At 47.5% G+C, this 22,480-nt stretch overlaps 1 protein-coding gene across 2 annotated transcripts in view; it reads right to left on the bottom strand.

The window, feature by feature from the left end:
- PI4K2B (phosphatidylinositol 4-kinase type 2 beta) overlaps positions 1–22,480 on the bottom strand; it is a 354,471-nt gene that overhangs the window by 229,954 nt on the left and 102,037 nt on the right. The window contains exon 4 of one of the 2 annotated variants that reach the window (XM_069631865.1): positions 11,684–11,815. The exons of the other annotated variant lie outside the window; for it this stretch is intronic. Coding sequence (XP_069487966.1) covers positions 11,684–11,815 — 132 coding nt within the window. The remainder of the gene's footprint in view (positions 1–11,683; positions 11,816–22,480) is intronic. 2 annotated transcript variants of the gene reach the window in all.

Raw genomic sequence — 22,480 nt, forward strand, 5'->3', positions numbered from 1 at the left:
CAATGGCACAACAACACCGTCCGGATGAACTCAGCCGACCTGCCAGGCCCAGCCCAACCCACGAGGCTGACCAGTGACGTCTTCCAGCCAAAGCCAACCACATCGCAGCAGCACCTATAGTTAGTCGTCGCCACCCAATCCCATTGAACTTGTGCCCCCTATAGTGTGTAGGTTCTTATGACGTTTTTTGTAAATATATACGCCTTTCTTTGCTATTGTCAGACAGCGCGCTCTCGGAGTTTGCAGAGTTCTTTGCATGCCCTATTCTGATTGATAAACTCCCATTTACGCTCACCCGCACTCTGTCTTGGCCTTATTCCCATTTTGGGAGAGTCCTTCATTGTCTCTCATTGCGGGGAGGATCGTGCTGTTTGGGGACGCTTGCCTTCACATGCCTTGAACGCAGTCTGCCTATGTTGGGCGGGGTCTGGCAAGTGGTCCGCTATCTCCCTCTCCAACATTTGGTTGGCAGCTGCTAAAATTGCATCACTATTTACCTGCTAGAGATGCAGGCCCAAATTCTGGTAGACCATTTCGCCCCTCCCCCCCATAGGGCTCTAATAGCCGGCCTTCCTTCCCCAGGAGGGCTGCTGCCGATGACCCAGAGGTCTGAGGTTTTGCATGCATAGATGGTGCAAAGGTATGGCAGATTTACTGTGCACCTCAAGGGACAGCACTTAAGCCAGCACACCGGCGTCTGGTTGCTCTTGCTGTGAAAGAGGTACCCACCCCCTTATCACCACTGCCAAGAACTCAGACAGCCCTCCATTCTGCCGTGAAAGGCTTTCATCAAGACCGAGTCCTCAAGGTCAGCTTTCTCATCTGTGTCTTTGTCTGCCTGCCCTGCCTTCTCCCCCACTTATGGAGCGTCTGCCGGGGGACCTGATGCCGGGGGCTGGGACCCTGTAGTGGCCGGATCGTTGTAGCCTGTGGGGCTGATCTGCCGTCTGCTGCGGGATCCATGCCCTGCTACAGTGGAATGCCAGTGGCAGTGCGGTCTCCCACTACAGGAGTGGTGATTGACTGAGCTTACACCAGCTGGTGCTGTAGGGGCCCGAGGTATAACCTCCCTGATCAAGGACTTGAGGAGCCCAGTCATTTCTGGTACCTCATTAGCCCCATGAAGCAGTCAAAGAACCGGTCCTCACATGGCGACACTGAAGGTGTTGCACCTGCTGATGCGGTCTGCCGAGACGCCATCCTGTGCTGGGCTCCACCGCTCTTGGCGCAGTGGACATGATCGGGTATGAGGTGCACCACTGAACTTGTCCCGCCAACCATTCCACCCCATGGGTGAAATCTGGCCTCCAAGGAGCAGCTGGTTGCTCCAGACCTCTTTCCATTGAGTCACTGGCTGGTTTCGCCTGGGGGTTGCTTCACAGCTAGGTGCCATTTTGCCACACTATGCCATCTTGTGTACCGAGGTTTCCACAGCAGTGCACAGGAAAGAAATGTTGGCGCTGAACCTGAACCCCCAGACCACGAAGGGCCTTGAAGTGGAAGATTTGTACTGGGTAAGACCACAGGGAGCCCAGCCAGTAGGCTTGGCGTCCTCTGACTTTCGTCAAGTAATAGTAGTAGGTGTACGTACAGGCGTCCCCTCAGGCCTAGGCCTGGTACTAGAACTCTTATGCCCCTCAGGATGAGTCCCGGTGTCAGAGTTTGCACCCCTCAACCGATGTCTCGGGAGGACCCCACAGGCCTCCAAGCTCTGAAAGCCTCAAGACAGTATTATAGGGTACTTACTACCCCTCCCGCTCGGAGGAATCTCTGGAAAGGAATCACCCTTATGGGGTGATTTGCTAAAGAGCTTTGCACTTCTCTTGTACGACTTGCTTCTTCATCGCACAAAGTCCTTCAGAGCCAACCGATTCTTTAAAGAGAGCGGCATAAGGGAATGGCAACAAACACAATCTTCGCACCGATGTCCCACGCCTAAGCACTGGAGGCTGTAACGCTCACCTGATTCCCGCAGAGGCGCCGGTCTTGACTGGGTGAATGCCGTATCTTCAAAGGTGATGTGTAACACACGGTTGGCTCTTTGGGCTGGACCTCTGTGCACTGTATGTCTGACTCGAAGAGTAAGATGTCTGCAGATAGAAAATATGGGATTAATGAACTGGGGTTATTGGGTGCCTCTCTCCTCTTCCCTTTCTCTTATCCTTTAGAACCCCAAAGGTTAACGCCCTCACCTTAGGCAAGTGAACGCCGAGCTCTCCATCTGCCTCGGGGCAGGGTGCCGTAACCAGTTTCTTCACTGGATAAGGGTGAAGGCCTCTTGACCTCAGAGGACTGCTGTCCGTCGTTAACTGCACGAACGGTAAGTTCTGGGCACTTCAAATGTCTTAAAAGTCTTTTGTAATGATATCGCTTGTTTTGCAGGGTGATGGCGGATGGCGGATGGCGGGCTGATGAGAGTTGAGGATCGAACCCGCGTGAGGAATAGAAGCGCCTGGAAGCACGTAAGTAAGCGCTTGTAGCCTGCTTCACGATGCGCACTAACTGTCCCTTTTATCTTGCAGGTACAAGTTCGGAGCTTTAGAGAAGCTGAAGGGTGCTGGAATACCCACTGGATTCGGCGTGGGAAGGAGTAATGGCACGTGAGTAATAAAGTTGCCCAATGTCTTTAAACGCACCTTCTTTTGTCTTTCAGATGCGGGATGCAGCGCCGAAGGCCTCCGGAGCGTGCGAAGCGCTGGTAAGCATTTGTCTTTCAGATGCCGGAATGCAGTGCGAGGCGTTGGTGACAGCCGATGGACCAGGTAAGAGATGCGCTGCCACTGAAGACCGTAGTGCTAACCTGTTCTTTCTTTGTCTTTACAGGTGCTGCTGAAGACTGGATTCCAGGATGGTAAGCCTTTGTTCCCTTAGGCCCAGGATCAGAAGCAGAAGACACGATGAGCGTTCTGCTGCAGAGAATGCAGAATAACGCAAAGCAAGATTCATCCATCGGGTGTGGTTTAAATAGCCTCCTGTAGTGCTTAGGTGTCTCCTTCCACAGCCACGCCTAGGTAAGAAAAGAGTTCCTGCTTTCCAGAAGAGTGCCAGTGTTCTGAACCTAGGGAGTGGCTCCTGCCCCACCCAACAGGAAAAGTAGTCCCAAACAGAAGAGGATCAGGGGTTCAACTGGCAGGTAAGTAAGCAGCATGGTCTGCTGCAGGTAAGTCCACCCAAGCATTATGAGCCCGGCGCTTCCAGCGCTGGGACTGGACATCTTTATGAGCCTGGTGCCACTGGCGCCAGGACAGGATCCAAAAGGTCCCAATTGGGACTGGCTGGCACTCGGAACCGGGGTTATGGGTCTGCTTCCAAGGGAGTCGGGCAAGTCCTGATCTTTTGGAAGCAGAGATCATGACAGAGGCAAAGCAAATGCGGATCAGACGCAGGAAAACAACTCTCGCAGGAGAACACCTGCCAAAGTCTGAATGGGCCGACATGTGCCTCACCTACCCCCGGTGCAGGTATATATAGTAAAAAAAAGAAAAAATTGCTTAGGGAAAGCCAAAAAGTATTAAAGACAAACTCACGCGACAAACATTGTGTATAGGTGCATTATAAATACCCAATAAATAAAATTGTAGAGGTAGGTCCAATCCAGTCAGCGCAGAAAAGGCGACTGTGCCAATCACCGGAGACGGGGCTATTGGGGCATGGTGACCCATAGCCTAGTCTGAAATTTAAAGGGATATTATCTTTTTCTGGAGGAAAAAAGGTTACATCCCGCCCCTTGGGAGGGACGCCCTTACAGTATGGAGGGAAAGGGACAGGGCGTAGGAATATTACATGGTAGGAACAGTCCGATACAATTGGGCGAGAAAAAGAAAATGTAAGCTTTATCTTTAAGGAAGATTTAACACCATAGGAAAAAGAGGGAATACATTTATGCCGATATAGGATTTGAGCCAAGGGCTGGTTGTCATTTCAACTGAAATCTTTACACAGATGCCAGTCATACCATGTTATAGATACAAGGAGAATCCGTTCACAAGAAGTTACCTACATAGTCTTAAAGGAGGCTATGTCCAACAGCCACTTGTCCATAGTTGGAACAAATATAATTGAAGTCGTCTTGTATACCACCCATCTGCCACCATTGGTGGCCTCACTGCACTTGGCTCTGTGAGTGAAAAAGGGCCGTTGGGATTCATTAGTGGGACAGTGGGAAAGAAAAGTTAAGCCTGTAGCGTCGATGCATGCGGGTCTGCAGTACCTAGTTCCTGAGTGCCAAACTGGATTTAAGGGGTTTGGAAGAAGAAAGTTATGATTAGGTTATGCATACAGAACAGCACAAGATCTCATGGGACTACAGATATTTCTGACTGGTTAGCCACTGATGTGGGAGAGAGCGACGGGGCTATAGAGGAGAACTGACATCAAAACCAGGTCACTACTCTATGCTGTCCGGGCTTACCAAATGTAAAAGTCTTAAGAGCGTGCTTTGCGAATGGAGAAAAACTAGGCAGTCGTTTCTATACTTAAATCCTTCAGGCGTCCTTTCAATTCATAACATCCCCACAGCTGCAGTTCACTGACATTATCTTACCGTCCGTGGAAATCATTCCGGGCCAACCCAAATCAGTCTCGCAAAGCGAATGGAAGATCCTTAAGACTGAAGAAATAAGTAACTACGCTGGTGAGTAATAGGACATCCAATTTATTGTACTTTAGTCTCCATAATCATCTATGCTCAAGCAGAGCTAAACATTTCTTACACATGGTTTCAGCTACAGCAACTTAATTATGGTTTTTTCGATAGAATATTTTTATATCTGAAATAAATGTGGTTCAATCACAAGTCACAGATTCAAAGTACCATCCTCCCTGACCTCCCTTCTTTGACAAATTGCTTTAAGCGATTCAGCTAGTTAACTCTCCCCTGCTTCCTATAGCCACCACTCCATACCGCTAGCCCAGCCCCCCACCAGCAGTCGTCCCCTCTTCACCTATTCTCCACAAACACCTCTAGCACCACCAAACCCACGCCACCCGACCCCGATCCTGTCCTTACCTCCTTCTGCAACACTGTTTGGTGACCAGATGAGTCAGCGAGCCAGCCTTTCGGTCACACATTCAGCGAGGATGGATTGAATTAATCCACCTTCACCAAATAAAAGTAGAACCCTAGAAGCTTGTACTGGGGAAATTATAAGGAATGTTGGCTAAAAGGATTGCGAGTTGCCCGACTGCGGATCGGACTCCCATCTATACTAACTGCTGCACCGCGGGACCAACATGTGTGGTACTATATGGATCGGTGCAACGCAGCCGATTGTGTTCTCACTCCTATGGTGGGAAGGGTGAGGTAGATGAAGGCAGACCCGGGACGGGGCATCTTAATGTCCGGCGTGGAGGAGAGCTAGGACTACAGAGCGGAGGCAGCGCGGGCTACACCGGCTGCAGGACGGGAGGCCCAGAGGAGGGCTTGGTTTAGGGCCTGGTGCGCACTGGTACGTGGAGGACCAGGGGAGATAAAGACCTAGTCCGCTACAGAGTCGGGCACACACTGGACCACTCGCTGCCCTGTGGTGTCCAGGCTAAAAGCAGCCCAGCGACAGTGCCGCTGGGGCCCCTGCTGTGTTTTTGGCACATTACATCTGACCCCGGGCATTTTGTTGTCCGGCAACTAGGCTAATATACGCCTCCAATGAGCTGGCACAGTCGAGGGTGCTGTGAGGAACGAGGCAGCTGATGACACGTTGCACTGCTGGCTGGGGGTCTACTGCCAAACGGACACCGCGAAAGGAAGCAGCAAAGCTGCAAACGGAGACTCTGGAAGCAGAGAGGAGTGTGTGATGTGAGGGGAGCAGAGACACTGTTGGACTTGTGAAGTCTGTGGGTGCAAGCCTGTGGGCAATGGCTGGCATGGAGTGAAAGTCACGGCTACTGGTCAGACAAACACAATACAGGGTGTCCATGTATAGGAAGCAACTTGTATTCTGCCGGCAACACTAGAGGCCAAGGCCACAGAAGGAGTGGTTAGCAGATGGTACTGTGCTGCAAACTTGAAGCGGGCAGCTGCTGGAACCTGGGGATTCCTGCACTGGGGCACTAATCACTGACAAAACCCTGTGGCGGGGGGCACACTACAGCACACGCTAAATGATGCATCTGAGTGAGGCACTCATCTGCGACTAGCCACGTGGTTGTTTCTTTGCAAGGCACTTGGGGAAAGGTAAAGAGATCCTTTAGGTGCACTGATCCAGTGGGGCATGACTCTCCTAGCTGCGGTGCCTGCTCGGTCGGCTCGAAGGGTACACCCGACAGCTCCCACAGAAATTGGGGACCGCGCTGTGGACTGCCTCTGCCGGCCTGCTACAAGGTTCTCTGGGGCTGAGGTGCGGACAGCTGAATAAGCGCAGAAGCCAACGCTGGGACTTTGGCCTCTCGCTGCTTCACCCATATATGAAGATGTCCGCCACAAAAGGCAAGGGCAAATCCACGATTATGGATTACTTTAATAATGCAGGTAGGCCCCGGGAGCAGGTGCAAGGTACGTCTGCATCCCAGACAGAGCCCTGTGCTCCTGGGCATGGGCACTCAGGAACATTTGGTGCTGGCTGCGATAGCTCCACTGAGATCCTCATTAAAAACATGAATAGATTAGGTCAAGGTGGATGTGCAGCTGCCAAGACGTCTGTAACCTGGCTAAAAGGGTCACATCGGCTGAGACGGAGCGGAAGGAAACGCGTGAGTCCACAAAAAACCTGGAGGCCCGGGTCAAGGAGCTAGAGAGGCGGAACACTGCTCTGTAACTACGGTCTGAGGATGCTGAAGGGAGAGCCAGACGGAACAATGTCAGGTTGCTTGGGCTTCCGGAGAGCCTTGAGGTCTAAAACCCCACCCAGTATGTATAGAAATGATTACTCCAGGAATTTGGCCCTGGGAACCCATCTCAAGGATTTGCGGTTCAGTGCGCTCACCGCTCGGTACAAAAGAGCCCCCTGGGGTCACAACCTAGACCAGTTATCGTGAAGATCTTAAGACAGGGAGGAGATCATGAAATACTCAAGGGAAGGTGGCGAGATCCAGGGTGACAACTCCAAAATTGCCATTTATCTGGATTACACAGCGGCGGTCCATAGGACCAGGAATTCTTTTGTACCGATCAAAGCGAGACTCAGACACGTAAATGTTAAATATATGCTTATGTATCCTGCCAGACTTAAAATTATCCGCAAGGGCAGAGCACACTTCATTGAAACCCCTGCAGCGGCCAACATGTAGTTGGAGCATAATGGTTTGGCTAGCAGGGAGGAACCGATTACATGATGCAATGGGTGTTAACAATGGGGCAGGTTGGTTTCACTTAGGCTCCCGATGGCGGGTCTTCTCGAATCACTGGTGCCTCATGAGGTCTATTTCTGTCAGAACAAACTGTTTTCGCCAATGATGGGGGTGACGTTTGATCACCTACCACTGGTCCGATTGGACTGCCTCGCCCATAGGCTGGTGTTGGCCTGTTGCCAACACCCGATACTTAGCACACAATGGCCTGGGATAGGCCTAGGTGGTACGAGTATGTCTGAGCACTGTACACATTGTGCAGTTGCTGGGCGACTATATTGTATGGTTTATTAGGTTGTTGGTTATACGTTCTCCATGCATTTGGGTACACACAAGACACTAGGATTCTCTGGCTGGGCAGGAGGGGGACTGGGCAGCGAAGGGTGACCCATGACTCAAAGTCAGCCAAGGAGAGATGGTGGGGGGTTGTTGCCTGGGTGTACAGAATAGGCTGCAGATGTTGGCATGATGACCGCCACTAAAAAGGTACCGACATGGAATGTGCAGGGTCTGTGCAATCATTCCTGAATCGAAAAAGGGTGTCCATGGACCCGATTTAGGAGACCCACCTGACAACTGAAGAACTGGAGGGGGTCAGTGAACGCTGGTGTGGGAGGCGAGGGAGGGGGGTACGGGCGGCATACTCTAAAATTTGCCAGAGGGGTGTTTTCGTGGATAAATGACTCTGTACCGTTCCGACTGTTGGAGGTGGAAGCGGACAGGGAGGCACCTCATTCCGAGGGTTTATATAGATCATGTTGAGGTGTACAGTTAATTCCCATTTTCCGAATCACCACATTCCAACACATGTCAACACACTGTGCTCGATTCACGCACCACCTGGAGCGTTTCTTCATTTGGGGAGGTGAACCAGGGATCCTCGGTGGTATACAGGTCCTCTCCGCCTCAGGAAGGTCTAGCACCTGCATCTGAAACTCCCAATGCGGTGCTGGTCAATCTTGACGGTGGATGTCTGGAGAGAGCTGAACCCTGAGAGTAGGGGTTACTCTTTATCTTCGACCCCCATGCCCTGTTCACACCAGGATTGTTTTTCGGCCGGACTCACATAGCAGACATTGGCGAGGCAGAGTACCTGGGCCGATCAATATCCAATCACTCCCTGTTGATGAACTGGAATGTTAGAAGCCCCGGGACTCCCATACCAATGTGGTGTATGCCAGTGGACACCTTAACAGACCAAATCTTTAGGGATAGTCTGCAAGAGACATTGGAGGACTTCCTAGAGCGAAACATGTGTAGTGTAAATGAGTGGGGAGACTGTATGGGAAAAATTGAAAGTTGTGGTTCGAGGAGATGTTATTGCCAGTGCTGGGGGCATCGATAGAACGCAGAGGGCTGACCTGGAAAAGTTAGAGAATGAAATCCGAGACATGGAGGCCCTTAAGGTGGGTCAGCAGACCTGTGAAGAGAGGTTGGATGAAAGGAGGCACTGCTGTCCTGAGGCGTGGGGGAGGTTATCCAAAATGTTACCACACTGCTAGAACAACAATAGCCTACCATAGCCCATGCAGCAGGAGTGAAGCCGGTTAGGCCTTTATTGTGGCTATGCAGGAGGGAGCACCCCAGACACTAGACCACTGAGTTCAGAGACGAGAATGGGCATATACATAGGACACAGCTTGAAATTAATAGTATATTTGCCAAGTATTACTCCAAACTGTATGGCCGCAAGGAGCAGGTCCCCCAAAGACGCCCTCTCAGAAATGGGGCTCCCCAAGTTAGAGGCCGCTTTATACCAACCCATCATGCGTCGGTTGTGACCCTGGTGAAACCCACTGATGAAAGTGAATCCTATCGGCCTCTAAGTTTTGACGACAATATTGGTGGGACGACTCTGCAATTTAATTGCGGGTCTGATGCATAGCGATCAGACTGGTTTTATCTCTGGCCGTAGCACCGCCCTGAACTTGCTCCAACGGCAAAACATTTCACAGACTAATGAGCGCCCCGAGCAGTGTGCAGTGGTGTCATTTGACTCAATTAAAGTCTTTGATTCGTTTTATTGGAAATAGTATTACAGAAATTTGGGTTTGGCAAGCAATTCATTTGGTGGGTGAAGATCCTATATACACCTCTGATTGCAAGGGTTAAATCTGGGAGGCAGGTGTCGGCGCCAGGGACGCCCATTATCGCCCATCTGTACCTATTGGCATTGGAGCCTTTAGCAGTCTACCTCCGCAAAGAATTCCTAGAGGAAGGTATATGGGTTGGTGGTACTAGTCATTTAAGATTGCTGTACGCCGACGTTTTGCTCCATCGTGGGGACCCGCAACATAATCTGCCAATAGTTATGGAGGTATTGAACAATTTTGCTAAGATGTCCGGAATATCTCAGTGGGGAGAAATCTTGCCCGTTTCCATTGGCGGGGTTCAGGGGGATGGATACTGATGATTTACCGGAATTGGGGCTCCAGTGGTATGTGGAATCCTTTAAATACTTAGGGGTACACATGAATACGCCTGAAGGCATGCACACACGAAACACAACTGAGGTGGTCTGAGGAAGTCAATGGCTTTCTGGTCTATGCTTCTATTGTCACTGATGGGTAGGGTTGCGATTAAAAAAAATGATCATTTTACCCAGATTTTTGTATTTCTTTACCAACATCGATCACTACATTAATGTCCTCCTTTCACTTGTTGGACTCGCTTATCAGGGGATTCCTATGGGGCTTGTCTCGCCGCAAGATCGCCCTTGCAACACTGCCTACCTTATAAAGGAAGGAGGTGTGCAACTTCCGATCTGGAGTGGTACTACCTGGTGGCAGAACTCAGCTTCATTGCAAGTGGCTGTCAGAGGACGTTCCATCGGAGTCACTATTACTGCAGTCGCTGCTGGAGCCCACCCAACTTAAAGAAGTGCTATGGTTACCCCTGAGCTTCCAGACGCTACCCCGCTTAATTAACTTGGGCAGGACGGTGTGGGGAGAACGCTGAAGCTATTGAAGCTAGATCCCCCATACTCGCCTGAGGTCTCAATAGTCGTGGCGGTATGCAGAAACAGGGAAGACCCGATGGCAGCACAACGCTGGGAGGGCTGGGATGTCTACCTGGGGCGACATGTATGAGAATGGTAAATTCAAATAACTAGATGCCATAACTGAGTAGACCGGGTTGGCCAGGGGTCAATTTCTGCGATATTTGGGAGTAGTGGGGGTGGCGAAACGGAAATGGATAGGGTGGTCTGAGGGACCGGAAGAGACTTACTGACTCTGATGTACTCCTTGAGCAACGGTTGGCAGCCAGTATCCAGACTATACAGCGGCTTAGCCAATAGACTCAATCTAGAACTCTGAAAGTTGGCATCATGCTAGGAGGCCGATCTTGGGGTGGACATTGGGGAGCGGAAGCGCATACTTGCTGGGAACCCCCGTTTCAGATAGTTTCAAATGAATGTGCTGCACCGCACCTACATGACGCCTAGCAGGGTGGCTAAACTTAACAGTGGTAGGCAACCGATGTGTCCCTGCTGTGGCAATTTAGATGGCGACTTGGTTCATATGTTCTGGGGCTGCATAAACGAACAGAGCTTCTGGAGACGCATTGAGCAAGCCTGACGAAAGGCCGGGGTTACAAGGTACACCTGGAGCCCAAAGAAGTGCCTGCTGGGAGCATATCAGAGGCATAGCAAAGTAATATTTTAAGTTTATGGCCAAGGCCTGCATTCTTGCTAAGAGGTGCATTGCCATGGCCTGAAGTCCACTGAGGGCCTGCAATATTCACACTGGCACAGCGACTTTGAGACTTGGGCTGAGGCGGAGTCCAGAGTGTGGGTTACGGCAGCACAAAGTCTTGAAGCAAACACTGGCGGACCCTATGAATCTTGGAGGCTCTTGATTTGGGACATGTTCCACCCCTCAGATGATAAACTCTCTGAACACCACACCACTCTGTATAATTTTGCATTGTTGTCCTGACTCTGTGCCCTGTTAAGTGCCCCTGCTGGCCTTAGTCTAAGCATGACTGTGAACACCAAGTTCCCGAATAACGAAGATGACTGTCCATTAAGGTCCCCCTTTCCCCCACACCTATCCTGGCATAGAATCAAAATGAAATGCTATGTTTACATGCATGGAGAATTTTGTTTTGTTTTTAAAATCTGTTTATTGGTTCAGCATGTTCGCAGCCAACCTGGAATATGTTGACTATGCTTGGAATTAACGCATAAAGATCAATGCTGCACAATGTAAGTTTATAAATGCTAATAAAAAATATTTTAAAATAAATTAAACAAGACTTGCACGGCCCATGTCGGACGGTATGCAAAACACTCCAAGGAATGTATAGACAGAGTAGTCTTTTATTGTACATGACAGATTTATTCTTTCGTGGCATGTTCAAATGTACATGGTTTTAGAACTTGTGTCACTTAACATACCTTTGGAGGTAGTCCGATCCGATTAAATTTACGACCGACTGTTGGCACTTTTTCTAATGCATATTTCTTTCCTCTCGATTTTGCACGGTCAATTGCACTATAGTGAAATGTTTCACTGACAAGTCTTACAACCTGTTAAAATGATTAACAACAAAAAAAGACAACAGTTGACGGCAGCGAATGAACAAAAATTAGGGAAGTTTGGGTTTACAAATAAGAAAGCTTTCATAAAAACTTGCAATACATAGAGAACACCTAAGGCTTAGATGTAACATGGCAACTACTACTTCTAAAGTAATTATGGTCACAGTTTATAGTCTTCAAACATTAAAATCTCTGAAATTCAACTTTTGCTAAAGGCACCAATGCAGAACCTGTTCAATGTGAAGAATGCAGCAGGGTTAATTTCTAGGTGCTGGGAGCTATTTAGCTCATGCTTGTATCCTAGAACACCACCATTACTGACATACCAGTAGGACATTAACCCTTTTTGGTCAAAGTCTTAAGAGACATTAGGACACATCTAGAACACACTTAAACCAAAATTGGTCATAAAACGGAGAAACTATTATAGTTTGCCTGCTTTGCAAGTTAAATTTGATGCATGCTAGGAAATCGCTCCACATTCCTAGAAATAGCTAATGCCAACTATGAAAAGCAAGTATCAAGGATTGATTTTAGCTCCTGCTCAACACATCCTTATTTCAATCAGTGTTCCTAGTAGTCCGAAAAGTGGGTGCAACAACAAACGCAATACTGGTGAGTTCAGGCTGAATTACTTGTTGTAATGTGCTTGGTGTGATCAGGTGCTTGGGAATGCATGAGAGAATGTTGGTGTGCCTTAGAAAATGTTCAGCTAGGAGTGTAGGAATGCCTGTAGTGAAGGCTCTGCTGCTTATCAGCTGGAGAGCCCCAACCTGGGTGATGGGACCCAGTGGTTCATACTTCCCATCTTAATGTAACTGGAATAAAGCTAGGTCAAAATATATAATAAAGGGCACCTGGCACTGATATGCCCGGGGGGGGGGGGTAAATAGTAATAATGAAAATAATTAGGATGGGAGATCAAAACAGTAATATTTTGGATCAAAAAATTAAAGCATACTGATAAGTATTTACTTTTTTCACAAAAAGACAGTAAACGGACATGTTTTATACTTTTGCAGTGGGGGGGTACTTCGGAGTACCAACCTCTGCATTATTGAGGTTATTTTCCTTGTATTAGTGCACATTCTCTAACAAACAAATAGACATTTCCATATAAACATGAGTAAGTGCTGCCCAGGACTACTAGTGGTCAATGGGTTTTGATAAACATAACAAAAATATGTACACAAAAATATGTACAAACAAAAAAAGTGGGACACGGTGTTGTGTCGACACTGTAGTGTTTCGGCCAACTGTAGCTGTTAGGAGCTAGCTGTTGTGGTGGCCTTCTTCAGGATAGGAGTGAAGGGTGACTCTGTCCATATGGTATCTGTCAGAGTATAATAAAGAAGTGAAAGGCTGTTCTCTGATGTGTTGTTTATACTTTTAAATACTTGTTAAATGGCTAGTTGGTGCCGAACAAATACACTAGAGCGTGTATTCCAGTAGAGCTTACCATCAAGCAACGGTGCGGCGGTAGAGCTGCTACAAATGGCCCCTCAGTATTTCATGGTGGAGACTGGTATAGCGTTGTACTCGATACACTACTATGGAGCAACCTGTATATCCTGGGTGCAAAGGGTTCACCAGGATGTGGCAATGCCTGTTAGTGGCAAGCAGAGTCCCCAGGTCTGCAAGAAAAAAGACGGAGAAATAACATGTGTCCCGTCAATTTAAAATGAATTTAAGATGTCACAACTAGGGTGTTGGAGCATGCGTGACAGGCATGGTGCCGGGAGGCATGCGCTAGTCAAATATTCTGCGTGTGTTGATCACGTAGGACTAAATAACCCATCAGAGGGGAACATTATCAGGTTATGTGTGCACACTCTGAGAGGGCAGTGCATGCGTACAAGGTTTTGCCCGAGATGTAGAGAGGGCTTGGACGTAGTCATGCATCTAAAAAGCAATGGGTGAAGCCTACACAAATGACCATGTAAGGCATAGAACGTAAAAAACGACTTGTGTCTATAAATCACTAAGTAATAACTGCACAAGTGAAAGTGCAGGGCATTTGGAGGAACGTGCGTCAGATCTATCCTAATCCATGCAGTCAAACGGGCGTGAGGTGCCCTCTGTGATACGACTTACTTGGAGGATCTGTGAGCGTCTGATTCTCACTGCGAATGTGGCAGTGTGTGCTGCAAGTTGCCCTGGAGATAAATCCCGATGCTGTGTGGTAAGCCCCGCCCCTAGGCCGACTACCCCCATGGCGGTGCGCCTATTGGGCCAATGGGGATAGGGGTGTGTGCGTGACGTGTTGCACAGTTCAAGGGAAACTAAAAGCGAGTCTGATAGGCTGCGGTACTCATGACTAGGCCAAATAGACTCAATGAGTCGCCTGAATACGAGCAAGAGGCACGTCACAACGGTGCCGGGTGTCTAAGGCATCATGGGAATTGGGGTCTGAATAACGACTAGTGCTAGAACTTGAATCAGGAAATAAGCTAAAATCTAACGGGGCAATGGATGAAGCTGCCCGCATAAGAGCCTGATTGCGGGTGTGGCTATGCGTACGATTACAGGTGTAAGACACTGGCTCGATTGCAAGATGTAAATAGTTTGATGATATAGTGGATGCAATAATATATATCTATTATGTTGCCCAACTAAGTGTAGCAGCAATGATCATGTCCAAGTGCATGACGTCCCCAGGAGGTAGACCCTAAGAAGTAATAATGTGGTCCAAGTAGAATGTGTAAAACACCAGAGGCACCTTACAAAAGGATCTAGTGTTGGATGCTAATGTCATGTAAGTGCAATGGATTGGTGACTTTTACAACATGATTGGGTGATGGATGCAAGTTACATCAAAGATGTGTGTCTGCAAATAACTCAGTAAATTATGCGGTATCAATAATCAAATGCATTTGCATAACTCCAATGAAAATATATGACCAAGCAACATTTGTTTCGTGAGACATAATAAACCAGACCCACGGACAGAGTCACCCTTCACTCCTATCCTGAAGAAGGCCACCACAAGTTAGCTCCCAACAGCTACAGTTAGCCGAAACACTGTCAGTTTACAGTCATTTTGTGAAAAAAGTAAATAGTCATCAGAATGCTATAATTTTTTGAGATTATTTAAATTGATCCAACATATTACTGTTTTGATCTCCCATCCTGATTCTTTTCATTACTACTACTGGAATAAAGCTTACTTATGGAATTTACCCAAAATGTCTAAGGAACTAGGATTATTACACTGGCGACGAGTTGGTCTTTCCTCAAGTAAAGAAAAAGAACCTGCGTGGTATAAGAGTGAAGATTCTGGTTTCCAGTGTGCTGCGGGGGTGCAGAGAAGGAGAGGAACCACTGCCCCACACAAGCAAGTCACATCACAGAGGGCCAAGAAAAGATTGAGGTGCAGTACCTTTGGCAATCGCTGAGCACAGAATGAGGGGAGCTGCGCCCCAACAAGAGACCCAGGGATAAGAGAGAAGAAAGGGGGGGGGGGGGAGTAAGAGAAGCGAGAAAACAGTGTCCCACATCCCTAGTAGACATGTGAAATGTAAAGAAAGTGGCGTCTGACCACAAAGAAGAAGCAGTACCAGATACGTTAATATGTTTTTTGTGGGTGAAACTGTGGGATCCAGAACAAGAAATGATGTAAATGCGGGAAGTGTGTACGGTGCATCCATCGACTCCCCTGGTGCCTGTGAACTGTGACTGGACATGCGCCAGCCCGCATATGTTGCTGGGTCGCGCTGCATCACTGCTGTGTAAGGATGCAAGGAAAATGTTGCAAATGCTGTGGGAAGGGAGTGTCGTCCCGGAACAGTGAGTCCTGTCTGCAACCTACCCTGGAAGTAGAATCAGTGCCCTGCACATATTAACATCCTGTGGCCGTTGGCGCTGTTGCTGTATTGCTGCTGGCAGGAGCTCCTTACATCTGTGGCACTGAGAGAGTGATGACATCACAAGGAATAATTAGGGAGATGGCGTTTATCTGCAACGCCATGCGTTTGGGATTCTATTCAAGTGTAGAGCTCACCGAGGTCAAAGTAAAGGACTTTGCGGTGCGGTGCGTCATGTTGTACCGTGATGCAGGAAACAGGAAGAGGATGGTGTGGCCCGTTCATGCTAACCAGAACTCAGTTTAGAGAACACAAATGGTAATGCTGCGACACAGAACCCAGCAATGAGTTGAACCTGTATGAGGAACAAGTGGCCAAACGGGCTGTGGGGATGTTCCAAAGGGCCCCTTGGAGAAGCAGAATTTATGCATTTAATCTAATCATCCAGATTGATGCTTCGGTACAACAGTGGGGTGTGCGTGATGGCTTAGTGCAGTGCTGCAGTGATCGTGTCCACGATGGAACCGCGCTGTACGGGGGATGATAAAAAAGGATCAAGGATTATCGCTAGGTGTATGCCTTTCAATCCAAGGACAATGAGCGAGTGCAGCATTAGTAAAGTGAAGGTTTCAGAGCGGGATGGTGTATAATGAGGTCGCTCAGAGACAGGTACTGTCCTGTTACAATCAAGGCGCATGTGTGCAAGATTTAAAAGGTATTGAGCTAGATGCAATTTTTAACAGGTGCTTACATAAAGCACCATGCAGACAAAGCATGCAGGAGAAAGAAGCACAAGCTGTGGAGAACTCTCCAACCATATCCTTGTTGGTGTTTTTATGTGCAGCACCAGCTCAAGGATAAAGAAAAACAACTCATATTGTTATCTGCTTATGAAATGGTTAAAGAGAAGACATATTACATGCCTAAGAGGAATATGTATGACCATTGTTTGGATGGGGATAGAAGCTGTTCTCTAACACTTCAGAAAGCTAGTAATGCTAATAAAAGCAAGGTGCATGGGAAAATGTTATATGGCAAAATGCAAGCGACTTAACGCATTTCTGAGTATTTAGAGGTTTATGGCTGTGTTAAGCCATGGGCTTTCAGCAGGCGAACTGTATTTTTGTTAAGAGCCAGGGAATTGAGATCCTCTCAGTAAAAGTCTCAGTTAAGAGTATGGGTAGTTTGACCTGTTTAGGGCATTTCAGGTCAAAAGATGTTCTCAGTTGGGGACTGTTGGGGCATAGTCAAAACATTAAAATGTATTTGTATAAGTATTGTAGAGGGTTTCAAAGATGTTTAGGTGAAATATGTATGGTATGGGACTTCTCCTATGCGAGGAGGGTGGTACTGATTCATGGCGACACCGCCCCCAAACACAATTGTGTGTATGGAATGGAGTGGGACCTCTCCTCTGGTGTGAGGTTTGGTCATTGGTATTTTTGGACCACGCCTTTTGGACACGGCTGGGTTTAATTGAAGTGAGGAATGGGTCAGATGTGTAAGTGAATAAAGTGGGAGTGCAGGGGGGGGGGCTTCCTATTCACTTGACTAGGATTTGTAGCGTACGGACAGAAAGGGGGGGGTGCCTTTCTGTAAGAGTGAGTGGCTGCTGTTGGAGGCACAGACAGTGTGTTGGGGGACACCCTCTGCTTTATTCTCAGCTTCACCTCTCCCAAAAAAGGTGCACCATACGAGTGTTCCGTGTAGGTTTCCCTCCTGTGGATTTGTGTGTGAAGAAGGGAGATGTGTTGTAATGTGATTGGTGTGAATGCAGGTACTTCGGACTGCATGGGAGAATGTTTGTGTGCCCAAGATAATCTTTAGCTGTGAGTGTAGGAATGCCTGTAGTGAAGGTTACACTGCTTGTCAGTTGGAGGGCCTCAGCCTGAGTGATGAGACCCAGTGCTTCATACTTGCCATCTTAGTAAAACTGGAATAGAGCTTACTTCTGGAACTTACCCAAGATGTCTAAGGAACTTTGATTTTTATACTTGCATTTGCTGAAATGGATGCAATACCCATGATAAAGGATCAAGAGAAAGGAGCATAGCTCAGTTATTCGGATACCCATTATGTAAAGGTTTCACCATAAATGTTACCTTGCTGTCCCATACGAAATATCTTGCTATCATTTCAATGCAGGTTTGTGTGAAACCACAAGGACTTACAGGATCCTCTGTCATTCTTTCCACCAAGGGAGTCATGGGACGTGTGTGAAAGATAAGTAGCAACCTTGTTGACAACCAATGCTTTTGTAAGCATCGAAATTCTCGTGGCCACCAGTAAATAAAAGGCTGGAAGTTGCTTTACACTTTCTAATCAGGCTACAATATGGAGAACCTACAAAAAGAAAGTCCTTAAAGTCACCAATTTTCTAATTCTTGTAGTTTTCAAAAATAATGGAATAATGAGTAAATAAGTTTGTGGACTTGTTAAAGTACACACAAAAACATCTAGCAGAGGAAATCTGAATGTGTTGTAATCAAGTTCAGTCTACTGGCCTTATGCGCCAAATGCTCTAGCATCCAGTTTTCTTGTACTAGGTTAGTGTTTTTGTGGTATAGCTTCAAGAGTGACCACTGCAGATGTTACAAGTGTCCCGATTGAAGGACTGCAGGGCACTGAAAGATTAGTCACTTGAAGAGGAGCCACCTGCATGCTTTTGGCAGAGTATCTGCTGCAGGCACCAAGTGGCTCATAGTGCAGACTTTCCACAAAAAAAAGAAGAAATCCGCCCAACTAAACTTTACTTCAAAGAGCTTATAAACCTAGTACATGCATTGACATTACAGACCTAGCTCTATCTACATCCTGAACATGGGTTGACCAGACAGTGGATGTGCTGCATAAAACATCAGCAAAGCTGCAAGACGTTTAACAAACAAACCGATGTGAGGTAAATAATTGGCCCGACAGCGTTAACGAATACAGGAAATTAGCCAAGCAGGGATGGGGTAGAGGTAAAGTGTAAGGTGTTTGGCAAGGAATGATATACAGATAATTCCCATAACAGTTAACCATGCTAAAGAGTTACTCTTTCTTCACAAGACGAGTGGCACAAGGAAAAAGTAAGGAGGACTATTAGTAGATCAGGAACAGGACTGGTGACTCAGTTGGGCACGGAACGTACAAATTGAAGGCTATCCAATTAGCTAGCCTATAGACCATGGCAACTGAGTCCAGCACTCTTGGGTCCCTATTAAGTGCTTAAGGCACTTGGTCCAGAAACCGTCCCTATGATGCACTTTTGCTTTCAGTTTACTGCAGCCGTCTGAACTGTGCCTCTCTACTTTGCATCAATGGTCTTGGAAGCAGCCACAAAGGCAAATTAGTTAGGGTTCTATAAATACAAAAGGCAAACAAATCAGACTGAAGACCAGTTTGCAAGCCTAAAGTAGCCAATGATGAGTTCAGAAAAGAAAAAAAAAAAAATTGGAAGCAAGATCTCCTGGTGGAGGTCAAAACTGGGTAACTTTACAACAGAGGCATAAACCCTGTGGATGCAAAGCTAGATGAAGGATATTGGGAGGAAAGTAAAAAATGTACCAAGATGACCGGATGCCAACAGAAAGCTTAAAGCAGGCTTTACCAGTTTATTGTACTGGTTATGTGAATTGGGACTATGTCTTCGAGCAGATGGTACAGGTGGAGAGGAAACAAAATGAACACAAGAGTACCTTTCTGAAGGGGGAGGGGCTTCTTTCAAAATCCCTATAGCAACAATAAATCTGCAGTGGGATATTCTACACACAAGAAATAATGTGGTCAAATATCAGGGCGTGAAATTGCATACGACTACCCTGCACAATTCAACAACCCCCTTTAACTTTGATTGGTCTGGCCATCCTTCATGACCTGCCAAGTGTCTTTTGAAGCATCAGTCACCCTGCAGGGATATTTTATCTTACGTTAAGAGATTTAAACAGCCTGCAAGTACCCACTACAACTAGTTTTAGGTTAATAGATTCACCATTACAAGCCTGTCAAAATCATTGAAGGGCATGAACGGCATAGCAGAAAGGCACTTTTCAGAAAAACGAATTAACTGGAAGAAGGGCAAGCAATGTGCGTGGTGAGCAAAGTCGAGACGCTTCTGAAGAGAAGCTGCAAGTTCTTCTGGATGAAATAAGAAGCTGGAAAGTAGAAACATCCGGCGCTTCAAATAGAACACAGAGGAGCACAACACACTGCTAGAGTTCAGAGTGAAACTGTGAAAGGCTCCTACGTGACATAGCCAATGTAACATGTGTTAATGATGCTACAAAGTAGGGCAGCCCGGCACACCAGACGATCCAAAGCAGACAACCTACACGACATATCCCGCAAACACCTTAGTGGAGAACAAAGGAGGAAAGCTTGTCTGACATCACTATAATCCGAGCACAGCACAGAGTGGAGAACCATAGAAAGTACTCAGAGGGGAGAAGCCATAGAATAGTGGGAACGCCAAGGAGTTGAAATGTTGACACAGGTGCATAATTCAAGGCTTAAAGAAACAAAAACTTCCAAACACTTAAATCAGGTAATTTTGAGTCCACAGACTATTTGATCATTTAGAGAGTCTGATAGTCTACAGCACTTTATTCTGGTAATTGGAGAGGAAAGACCCAAAAGCACTCTGAATGAGAGAGATAGCAAACCAGCATTTTAGTTAGAGACTAGTGTAAATCCCACATAATTCATTCAAGAACAAATGTGGAAACAGGAAACTACTCTTGGAATTCAGGGGATATGTCTTCCATAAGGACATTAACTTGATAAAGAGACTTTCAAATTTAAAAAAAAAAAATCAAGTACATTGGCAAGGAGAATCCAACCAGAGAATTTGAAAATGCATGCACTTATATTTAAAAACCTTCGAAAACTAGGCTGGCTCCTCAGGTGCGAGTGAATGGTCAGAAGGTACAATTGTACCAGGATCTCGCCAATCAACCATTCTCAAACGCCGGAAGATGGGTCCAGTGGTCCGTCACCTACAATCAATTCAAGGGAAATACAGTTCCCCTTTGGTCTCCTCTTCACCTGGGAGGGGACACAGCACAAGATAACCTGTGAGGAAGGGGAAAAGATCTTGGGAATAGAGTGCGGAGGGGAGACGGCGCATCCAAGGCTGCAGAGGCGGACCCGTGGTCCGAATGCTGAATCCTGTGGACCGTTGACCAACCAGGATGGTTGTTCAACGGTCCACATTTCCTGTGGGGAGCAGGGAGAAGAAACTGATGTACAAGGTGACCGGGATCTCCCCCCTTCTCTACCCCCAGAGTTGAGAACGTTCAAGAGAAACATACCACTGCTGCCAGATACATATAATGCTCCCGCCCGACCGGTCATTGGCAGGCCAGGAAGGGGGGACAGCACGGTTCATTTGGAATCTATAGTGGGGTTTAGGACTCCCCACGCAGAGTTATTGAGGGAACACATGGACCGGGAGCGCCGGGCACTACGCTTCGGGCAGGTACAACCCAGTACAGCCCTCAAGGGACATGGGGGTGGGGAAGTGGGAATGTTTGGGGAAAAGGAATGTCAGGACGGCACACTACCGAAGGAGCGTCACAAAGTACTCAAGTCAAGATTAAACAGCAGATAAGACACCAATGGCCTTAGTGACAATTCTCTCTCAGAATGTCAGGGGTATGAATACCCCCATGAAACGGGCTAAACTAGAGTGCCAAGCCTGGCAACATAAGGCGGACATACTGCTATATCAAGAGGCACACAAAGAAGGGCGAGAAGCACCGGATTAGAATCAAAGGGGCAAGGCGCATCTACCAATCCAATGCGGAGTGTAAGAAAGCGGGAGTTCTAATAACCGTGAAAGACTCTTAGGGCACAGATCCACAACTACACTGCGGACAAAGAGGGCAGATAAGTCTTCCTAAACCTTACACTTGAAGGAAGACCAGTGACTTTGGCATCGATCTATGCGCCGAATGTAGGACAGGAATCGTTCTTGCTTCATACGTTGGACGAATTGGAAAAATTCTCAAAAGGAAACATTTTGGGCAGGGATTTGAATTTAGCTTGGAACCCCTCGCTGGACAGGAGCTCCAGAACAGGCACCGACTTGAAGGCTCCCTCATCGACTCTTAAGAAAGCATTCGAGTCCCTTTCCCTTCATGATGTATGGCGAACGAAGAATCCAGGGACGCCGGGATATACACACTTCTCACACGTCCATAACTCCCTATCAAGGATAGACTATATATGGACCTTTACACCCTTGATGGGCAGGATAGGGGACGTGGAGGTGGGTCCCATCTCCCTCTCAGATCATGCTCCGGTTATAATCTCCTCAGCACTCAGATATAGGGAGAGGACCCCCTGGTCCTGGAGGTTCCCGTCTGATCTACTGCAAGACAACACAATTGTAGAAGAAATACAGGAGAAGATAGACACGTACTTCACTGACAATGACACAGGGGAGACCCCGCAAGAGATAGTGTGGGATGCCTTTAAAGCGGTCTGAAGAGGTGAGCTCATCGGCCTCAAGGCAAGTAGAGAAAAACTTTTGGCACAATGGGAGCACGACCTGGAAGCATGACTCCGGATGGCCCAGAAGGAGGTGGTGGCCAACCCCAGCAGAGCCAAGACAAGAGCGATGCAGCATATCCAGGGGCAACTAGACCTCCTTCGCACGAAGGTGGTGGAGCATTCAGTCCTACAGACCAGGCAAAAGTACTATTTGCTTGCCAATAAGGCAGATAAACTGCTTGCCCATCAACTCCGAGACTGTAAAGAAAGGTCGATTTTAGCTCTGGAAGATCTCAATGGGGATCGGAAAACTACAGATGCTGAAATCGGCGAGATCATGCAAACTTTCTACCAGTCCCTTTACCGTCCGAGTGGC

Source organism: Ambystoma mexicanum, chromosome 6q, assembly GCF_040938575.1.
Source record: "Ambystoma mexicanum isolate Mex_15411 chromosome 6q, UKY_AmexF1_1, whole genome shotgun sequence".
NCBI lineage: Eukaryota > Metazoa > Chordata > Amphibia > Caudata > Ambystomatidae > Ambystoma > Ambystoma mexicanum.